Here is a 10674-nt window from a genome sequence, read left to right on the forward strand (position 1 = left end):
CTTCTTGCTGCGCATGTGCAGTTCTCTACACGCTCGCAGCTCTTTTGACTGTGTTCACACAGATCAGGCGTGATAGATGATCATTGACCATTGTCATCAAACATGGCTGACCCCATGGCAGCATAGGCAGAGTCTAAAAAACATTAACGTGGCTTAATGCGCTTTAAACATAACCATTACTTTGCAACGTTTGTACGTTTACAGTTAGTCACGTCCTACTATGAATAAAGGATGGATATGTTTTTACAATCATAAACAATATGATTACCACCTTATCGCATATAATAATTCACTTAACAAGGTGAATATCACTTAATGTAGAAAACACTCAACGCAACTTACTGTACTTGAAACATAGCCGTTTACATGAATCTATAAATGACAAGACAGACACTTTCCAAACTGTTACACAAAGGATTGGATGTTTAAAGTGACATTAAAAGCATGACTGTCTTGTCTTTTCTAAGCCCTATTGTTTCGTAGCCAAGCTGCATTGTGCTTAATGTGGTTTACTGTACTTAAAACTTAACCAGATTTAATAAATGATAAGACTGACGTGAAGTTGATACTGACTGTGTTAAGTTAAACGCCTCTTCATTTGTATAGGCCTGGTAGTGCTTAAGTACAATAACCACATATAAGCTTTCAATATGAAGCACAATTCACACTTGGCTACGACAAGGCTAATGAGATACTTTTGCTTTTAATGTCAATTTGAACATTAAATATTTTGTCTATCAGCCTGGGTGGTGCCAGTCTTGTATTGAATATTGTGTATTGCAATACACTCTGTGTGATTGCTATTACTCTTATGCTTACTATGCAGTGGTGTTGGCTGTGATCTCAGTGTGACATGGAGTTGCTGCAGGATTGCGCTCTCTAACATACAAGAGGATAGTGAATTTAGAATGAAGCCAAGAATGAAGAATTAGTCATTCAGAGCACATGAAATAAAACAGGCAAGGTTCAGTCAGGCAGCAGATTCAATTCAATTAAATTACATTTTATTTATAAACACTTTAAAGACTACAAAGTCATACCAAAGTGCTGTACAATTAAAAACATAATCAACATACTATAAAAACAATGCATCAATAAACACATAATAAACATAATAAAAACACAATACATCAAACAATCACTTCACACCATACGCATAGACAAGGCCATACTCTGCTGTATAGCTAATGACATTCTATCAACTCTCATATGTCCTAGAAAATAAATATGGTTTCAAACGTTTCTTAAATACCCCTATCATGTCCAATGATCTAATCAATTGTGACAAAGCATTCCACAATCTCGGTGCTGCCGCAGCAAATTCACGATCTCCCTTACCCTTAAAACGTGTCCGTGGAATATTAAGATTAAATTGCTTATTAGATCTAAGAAGTCTCACGATGGTTCAAAGTTTGAGAGACTGTGATGTCCTTGCTGGTATAACCCTGACATTTTCAGTATGCTCATCTAGGGGTCCATTATTTTGCGGTTTTTCCGGTTCTAGCTGAACTGCAGTTTACCCCTCACTTCCACTCCTCATGCCAGGACGAAAGTGTGTTTTATTGCACTGAAACTAAAAAACTATAAGTTTCAAACCAATTCAATCTGACTGCGACAACTCTGCTGTTGTCTGTACTTATGTGTTATAAAACATTTATTGTTAGATTATAAAACATATATTGCAGTAATAGTAAATACATATCGAAAACAATAAACGTTGCTTACAAGATGTTTGACAGTCAGAAATCTGGAAACAAAATATACAAACGTTACAAAATATACATACATTCTTTTGTATACAATGTGGAAGGACTGCAAAGAGAATGTAAAGAATTGGGTGACAATGCACAGAACTTAATTTATTTATATCTATATAAAAAGTGAAATTAACATTTGAATGTATTCTTTATCATAGTTAAATGGAAATATTTTTTAACATTATTAAAGAGGAACATTTCTTATCAATACAATTCTGGTAGTTCCACATTTGTTTTTAACCTCTCTGAAAGTGGGTCAGTCAAGAACATTGTCATCTGATGATTCAAGATAAAGCTTGAAATAGAAATGACAGATACAGCCAGACATGAAGGAACCTGTCACTCTATTCAGCATCTATCCAAGTTTAGCCTTAATACTCATAAACAAATAAATAACCTTTACAGGTCTGGACTTTAAAAATCATTTCAATCCGTCGGCCTCTCTATGAGGGGAGAAAATCACATTTTAGGAGTTTCTGAAAGTTTTCCTGCAAGTGAAGAGAGAACAGAGTGTTTTGCTGTTCATTTATTCTGGCTACAGGGCAGTGTTCAAAAACAGAGAATAAATACTGGACTTGTCTTCACTTATTAGCACTGGGTAAGAACATTTTAAAACACAGTTCTTCAATACTTGACACTAATATGTCAATCTCCATCTGGTGAAAGAGGATTATGTTACGCTACAGTTGGTCTACTTTGCTTTATTATCCAAATACTTCATGTGGTTCTTAACCCAGTGTGCACTGGCGTCAGCACAGATCTTCTTTTGTCCCATGTTAAATCTGGAACATAAATGTAAGTTAGTGAGGAAAGGCAATTTGCTGCTCTTCTTCCAGCATATTAAAGTTGTGTAGATAAAGGTAGCAAAGGTGCAGTCTGATATTAACAATGTGTATATTACATAGCTCTTCTTTTGACAGATCAAAAACTCATACAAAACGTAGGCATTAAGAATTGTGTGATTATTTTACAGTATGAGTAGAAATCTACAGGCTTCAAAATGGTGTACAAAACTGCTCTAACAAAAGATTACATGTTTCTTTTTTTAAGCATTTATTAAGTCCTGTTCTGAAAACTTTAAAGGAAAGAGGATATATAGAAATAGAAATAGAAATAGAAATACTAGTCTGGCACCGTTAAAGGAGATTGCTTAGAGATAAAACAATGGTGTCCTTTTGTTTTTTCTTTAAAACTTTTGCACTTTATTCCTTTTGTCAGCCTGGGCTGTGATATGTTTTTAAATATTTATCAAACATCACATGTCATTTACATTAAGGCATTTTTGGGATTGACTGTATTTTAGATTCAACATTGTTTCAAACACTGACATTTTTTGTAATGGTTAAAAGGCTTTTTCACGTACTAGACTTATGTTTCCACTACATCCATCCTATTTTTCAATCTTGTTGAAGTCAAACTGAACTCGTACTTACATGACAGCTTTTATGAAGCAGTTGCTATCGGTCATCTTATAGGATACAATCAATTTCTTAGGGATTGGCTTTTTCCTCACATCATGGCAGCAGTCTAAATTGCCTAAACCCAGAGAAAAAGCTGAAACAAAAAGCGCCATGAAAAAGACAGTCATCACAGTGCAGTGCAATAACATGTATACACTGTTTGATGCATTTAAACAAATGTGGATGTATTATATTTGTATAAGACACAGGAGAAAGAAAACAAAAAATCAGACTGACAATCTGGTGTTTTAGAGAATATCCTTAAAACCACCTATGCTGTACACCTGCTTTTAATAATAATTTACTTTAAACTAGCTATCATAACTGTGGTACCGTTCTGCTTCACACACACATCAATGAAGGCATATTAGACTACAAAACAAATTAAATGGCAATTTTAGGTCAGTTATTTTTTGCAAACAGATAAATAAATTAAGTGGGTATTAACACATATTCCAAAAATCACTTCGCCCCTAGCCTTAATCCTGCATTGGAAACACTTACGTGCAGAGGAGGCCAGCGGCAGGGCACAGAGCAGTATCAAGAGCTGGGCGGCAGTGAGGGCGCTCATTCTTAGGCTGACGTCTGGCTGTAGAGGAATGTAGAGGAAGGGCAAAGCCACAGTTTTCAGAGACTGCTGCTTGGGTTTGGAAATGTGTTGCTAGCCCTTCCTCCATTTATACACAGGGAGGAAAGAAGGGAAATCCCAGATGCCAGTACTGTATTCCTGTGAATTCCTTTTGAAGAGAAAAGCAACTTGTTTTAGCTTTAAAAAGCACCAATTGGCCATTTCCATTTTGAATTTTCTTTCCTCCTCACACTGACATGCCATCATTGCGATTGCAGAGATACTCAACCCAACATTTAATTTTAGAATTATCATTGTTAATTTTCAGGGTCCATGTCCTCATGCTGGAAGAATATGTTAATTGTGTAGTTATTTTTAGTTAAACATATTTTAATTCCCAACAGTTACAGGTGAATCCGAACATTTGTCACTGTCTTAAAGAGGAAAAGTGATGCACAAAAGGTCACAAAAGGTGCTTTTAATTATCTCATTTATATCCATAGAAAGAAATCAGACATAGGTTGTTCTGTCTTACACCTTGTAATTTATTCCAGTACATCACCTGTGAAGGCTTTTCTTTCCTATTTAGGTTTTTCTTTAAGCAATTAATTGTTTGTATTATGTAACTGTGCTACTGTACCTGTTTCATTGATTGTTGAACTGGGTGCAAAAAACAAGAAACAACTAAAGACAATTCACAGAGAATTGAATTGGATATATACAGTTTGGTCCATAAATATTTGGACACAATTGTCATCATTTTGGCTCTGTACACCACCACAATTGATTTGAAAGGAACAAGATGTGCTTTGTGTGTAAACCTTCATCTTTAATTTGAGAGTAGTTACATCCAAATTGGGTGAACGGTGTAGGAATTACTCCAATTTTTATATGTGGTCCCCCCAATTTTAGGGGCTCAAAAGTAATTGGACAAACTAACATAATCATGAATTAAATTGTGAGTTTCAATACTTCGTTGCAAATCCTTTGCAGTCAATGACTGTCTGAAGTCTGGAGCCCATGAACATCACCAGATGCTGGGTTTCTTCCCTGGTGATGCTCTGCCAGGCCTGCACTGCAGCTGTCTTTAGTTCCTGCTTGTTTTTGGGGTGTTTATTTAGATATAGATAGATTTCCATTGTGCAGGAGATAGTTATTATAGTTAGATTGTTAGATAGATAGTTGTCCAATCTGTGGACAGAAATAAATATTAGCTTTCTTTACTGGCTAGGACAGTGACATATCTGCTCACTGTTAAGTAGTATAGGCACTGCTGATATGAAACAGTAGATTCTCACTTCACCAAGCTGGCTATTAATGTGTTTTCATAACATAGGGAGTGTGAAGACAGACCATTATGTAGGAACTAAAATCAATGCATTAGTTTTTAAGGGAATCACTTTCATTCTTTTACAATATATTCAGATGGGTGATAAATTAAAGGAAAAACCTGAATAAATGAGTGGAGGAGCATAACGAATGCAGATGCCTCCAAACAGGTGTACTGCATGATTGAATTATGCAATTAACATTGTATCATGCTCTGTGGCATATCAAAACAGGCCCAGCTGACATTGATTTTGGATCAGGATGGCAGTGCATCATTACAAAGACAAATGCACATTTGAGAGTTCAGTAGTGCAAAAACCATAGGTACTGGTCTACAGAGATGTGGAACAAAGTGATATGGTCAGATGAGTTATCCTTCACCATATTCTCGGCAAGTGGGCGAGTGCATGTGGCGAGACCAAGAGAACGGTTCAGGTCCGACTGTTGACCCCTACAGTGAGGGGGTCCGGAGGTTCTGTTATGCTGTGGGGGGCATTTTTCTGGCATGGTTTGGGTCCCTTAGAGGGAAGGGTCACTGCAAATCATTACAAAGTTATTCTGAATGATCAACTTTATCCTATGGTGAAACATTTCTATCCTGATGGGAGTGGTCTCTTCCTGGATGACAATGCCCCCATGCACAGGGCACGAGAGCTCACCGAATGGTTTGATGAGTATGAAAATGATGGGAATCATATGCTATGGCCTTCACAGTCACCAGATCTCAACCCAATTGAATACCTATGTGAGATTTTGGACCGACGTGTTAGATAGCGCTCTCCACTACCATCATCATCAAAACACCAAATGAGGGAATATCTTTTGGAAGAATGGTGTCCATCCCTCCAGTAGAGTCCAGAGACTCAATCTGTGCCAAGAGCATTGAAGCTGTTCTGGCAGCTCGTTTTGGCCCAACATCTTACCGAGACACTTTATGTTGGTTTTGTCTTTAATTTGTTACCCATCTGTGTGTGTGTGTGTGTGTGTGTATGTGTGTGTGTGTGTGTATACATATATATATATAATAATTGTTATTATTATTATTTGTTTTGTACTGCTCCCAAACTTCACAATGAAAAAGCAACAAGCATGACACAGGTTATTTCTGGGTTTCTTTTCTTTTTTTTTATTGCATTCCAGTGCAATACAGTCACAGTACATGTTCTGTTTAAAAATACCCACTTTTCTTTGCATTTGAGACATTTTACTAGATATCACAGCTAATAAATTAGACTAAACCAAGGGACTTTTTGGTATGACCATTAAGTTAGTATTCTAAGAAATGCAGAACTGAAAAATGCAAAAACAAACATGTCTATTTTTATTAAATTACATATTCCAGCATTCTTTTTTGAGCTGAAGTGCTTCAGTCATATACAATTGTATTTATCTTGGAAACTATCTAAGCTCAGATGCTTAAATTATGTCAGAAGACTAAATTCTTAGAAGCAGGGCAGCAAAAGCACCAAAGTTATTTAGTTTCTGTTTTTATTTCATAGTCTTCCTCTAGGTTAGAAAACACTTGTTCCAGTTTGGTAGGAATTGGTAGGTCTTTTCTCTAACTAATTAAACATGGGGTATTATTTTATCTATATCATATGAAAATATAAGATTCACTGACTGACTGATATACACTTAAAGGGGTTCAAATTGCTTTTCATGTTCTGTCACTGAAACTGGCTGTTAGCTTACAATCTTCTGGCTTTTGCTGTCGAAGAACTTCACATAGTCCAGCACCCAGCGGTCTGAGGCTCTGGCACAAACCTCCTGTCCAGCTTGCATTTTAAATCTGAAGAGGATACAACACACCAGAGAGTCACTCAATACTGTCCACATACTGCAGAGGTCACATTTGAGCACACGTCTGAAAGCATTGATGCTGGGGAGAGTAACAGCTTTCCATACATCACATAAGCAAATGTCAATATTGGAAACTTGCAGTCTTTCTTCGTTATAAAAAAGCACACTTGTCTGGTGAAACAATGACAGAAACTTGTTTTTTATTATTATTGTGTTTTATTGTATCTGTCTCAAAAGTTACGCTGCTTGATCAAGATTATTAATTTTAGTAACCAAAAATACTTTAAATACACATTGGCAACCATTTCATTTGTTTCTATTTAAATTCTGAAAAGTATATATTATATTACTTGTATTATGTATATTACATATTTTAATATTTGTGTGTGTGTTTTGGGACTTGTGCTCTGATGATTTTGAGTCAATGTTGACCCTAACACACCACTAGCAAACTGTACAACAGACTATCTCAAAATTGAAATTACATGGTATTATTTTCCCCCCAACATTCACACACAGGGTTGATGTAACTCTGAAATGCAGGAACTGAGCAAGATTTTTCACTGTGTTCATCTCACAACTCATTGATAGCCACTGTATGCCACACAGCTGTGACAGTAAAGTGTAGAAAGTGATAAGAGTCCTTTAAAAAGCATGTTTTCACTGCACACTCTAAATAACTCTGCAACACAAATATTTTAAACAAAAAATTACAAAGGCAGTTGTTAATGTATTTAATAGGCCTGTTGAAATTATTTTCACAGCAGGCCAAAGGAATACTGTGCTGTTTCTCCCAATAGCAGAATAACTAATACAATCAGAACTTTTTTATTTGCCTTTCAGGGGCACTCCATGGGATTAAGGTCAGGACTCTCAGCAGGCCATGAAATGTGTTCATCACTGTCCAATTTGAACCACTTTTAAGTAAAAAATCACCCATCCGGTGACATCAGGTGTTATCAGGCTGGTACATATGCAGGCAACAGTCTTTGGCAGTCGCAGTGCCCTTAACTAAAAACAACCTCTTTATAGTTTATAATCTCGGTGACACTCTATTAGTGATAGAGAACAGCTGCCCACGCTATTTGTAGTCATACAGTGTGGAAATGTAAGTGTTGCTTATAAAATGCAGAACAAGTACAAATTACTCCTTTAACCTCATGTGAGGGAATACCTTGCATAAATACTTACAAGACCCCAGGGTTAGTGCACTGCAGGCTGGTCTTTGAATAGCTCACAATTCTTCCTCTGGGGAGTTGCCTCTCAGCGAATTTATAGCAACACCTTCTGGGCCCGTTGGCCATGCGGAGCCCTGTAGACAAGAGAAGACACAGCCAAGTCACATGAGGGTTCGTTGGAAATGCATCAGACAGGTTCGTTGAAGGAACTGCATTGGACAAAGAGTTAATGCGTTGTTCCACATAACGGTCTGTGCAGCTGAACTAAATCACATTAAATTTCAAGTCAAGTGTCAAGTCAAGTTGGAGTGACAGTTTAAAAAAACAAAACACAGTAGAACAGAAAAAATATTCATAAAGAAAGCTTTCAGGTTAAGTGTCAGAAATAGTTTTGCTCTGAATTTCCTACACTGTCTTCGCAGCTCATCATTCCGATTCTTCGTGAAAAACTAAATAGAATATTTCTCCTGCGGCATTTCTTTGCAAACCATAGCACATCAGCAAATCACATCATCTGTGGAGTATTGAAATGGTTCAAGTACAGTACAACTGAGTACCTATATGTTAATTTAAGGGGTGAGCACCACACCAGCTATAAAGTCTGTATAACACCCTTACTGGTTGCCAGCTCTCTGGGTTATATCCCTTTAAACATGGCAAGGTTTAACAGAGCTTGACTATTATGTCCTGCAATGTCTTTTTTCCTGTCTGTGAAAACTGCTTTCACTGCTTACTTAGAAAAAGCTCAGTGCACATTTAATATCACGTCCACTTAATCAAGGATATTACTTCCCCCCCTCTAGTTCGTACCCCCACAGAAAGATTATAAGATAGAATAAACAAGCTATAATTAAACATAATACAAGCCTATGCCAAAACAGAGTGAAAAAAAGTGCCAGGTTCAGACTTGGGTTCAAATGTATCTGGATGGCTGTCCAAGTACTTGTGGAAGGTGACAAGGTTAAAGATCCTGAACAGGACAGCCTGAATTTCAGCGAGGGTAAATGGTGGTGGAGAGGCTCGCTGTGATGAATAGGGGTGGATACAATCTTATAAAGCACTTTATAGAGCCTTTCAGATCCATCTGAGCCACAGTCTGAACAGAGTAATGTATATGAACAAGCCAACGGGCCGTGCTGTATTACCTTCACCCAGAGCCAGCATGCCCAGCAGAACCAGCAAACAGAATGGCAGCGCCGGACGAACAGAGCGCATCTTCATCTCAGCTGCAGCTCGCAAACAGGAGCTCAATCTGACAGGATTCTCTTTGAAAATGAGCCTGTAGCATTCACTGCCATTCCCTTTTATGTGTATTTTTTTGTGATGAATGCATGAAGGGGAATTACTTTCACATAGGGGGTCTTTTTTCATTCTCCATTCAAGTTATCTGAAAAGTCTACCTTCTGTAATGAAATTAAATTTGTAAAATGAATCGTGCCATACCGCAATGCTGAGGCTATTACTCAACTGTTTCTTTTTTAGTTGGCCTAAAGGAGTAGTATAGGAGTATCACTACATCAGAGCTCTCTGCCCTGTGAGATATGAGTCTATCCTGAATCACAGCTAGAGGAGTGCAAAGTGTAGCCTATAATAGGGATTCAAAGAAAACTATAAAGAAAATGGATCAATATTAATAATAAGTGATAAGTGATCATCTAAAGGCTAAGACTTCATCAACACTGACTGGGGGATTTTGTTGTGAGGTTGTGAATGCTTAACTCATTTTCAAGGGCAGTGGTATGTAACACTGAGGCAAGGGAAAGTCCAGTGATCTCAGTCTGAGACCTTTCGAGCATTAAGTTCCTGTTTTGTGCAGCCAGGGGGTGACCACCATGTCAATGTTATCATTTTTACCCCGCCAACCTTTTTCATGTATATTATTTAATCCAATGCTGCTTCCACTAATCTGTTTTACAGTGTAAAAAGTTAAATATAAACTTGACTTTCCTATTTTATGAACCCAAACCAACACAAGGACAAGAGAAACAAGAAACAGCAGACAAAATATTCATATGCAATAACAGTGATACTTCTGTTACTATTTCTACGAAGAACTAGAATTATTTTCTCTTTTTGACTAATTATGGTTAACTAAGTTGATTTGGTTGGCCTTTTGATGGGAAGTATCAGCCTAGGTGGTTTCACTTTGTAATTACTCTGAAATGATTATTCATCTTTCATTTTTCTTTCTATCTATAATTGTTCTGTATCATCTTGGGCTGATATGGGTTTTTAATGTCACTCCTATAAAGCCTAACTTGTGAAATAATGGCTGTGGTTTTGCTGTGTCATTTTCAGCCTTTGTAGTCAGCTAGTGGGATTTCAACGTTATAATATTCAAATCCACAGCTATTATCAAAATACAAAATGCATTTACCATAAGCACTGTAATTCTCACAGATATTGACAACACCTCTTAACAATAGTGGGCGTAGAACACCAGTACAGTAGATTAAATAATAGGGTTTAACATTAATTAAATGTTTTACACATGAACACTGTACATAGAGACTGAAGAACTAATGTCTCTGTTGTTGCCATAGTCTTAGCATGACTGATGCTGCTGCAGCCCCTGCCACATT

The 10674-nt window shown here is 37.0% G+C and overlaps 1 protein-coding gene across 1 annotated transcript; it reads right to left on the reverse strand.

Annotated features, from left to right (window-relative positions):
- Positions 1-982: 982 nt before the first annotated feature.
- On the reverse strand, positions 983-9347 carry LOC136758224 (uncharacterized). Its single transcript, XM_066712493.1, has 6 exons — positions 9238-9347; positions 8106-8226; positions 6807-6903; positions 3722-3857; positions 3191-3311; positions 983-2539 (listed from the first exon to the last, which is right to left on the reverse strand). Exons 1-6 carry the CDS (start codon positions 9311-9313, stop codon positions 2449-2451), a joined length of 642 nt encoding a protein of 213 aa, XP_066568590.1. The 5' UTR covers positions 9314-9347; the 3' UTR covers positions 983-2448.
- Between the last annotated feature and the right edge of the window lie 1327 nt (positions 9348-10674).

This window comes from Amia ocellicauda, chromosome 9 (genome assembly GCF_036373705.1).
Source record: "Amia ocellicauda isolate fAmiCal2 chromosome 9, fAmiCal2.hap1, whole genome shotgun sequence".
Taxonomy (NCBI): Eukaryota; Metazoa; Chordata; class Actinopteri; order Amiiformes; family Amiidae; genus Amia; species Amia ocellicauda.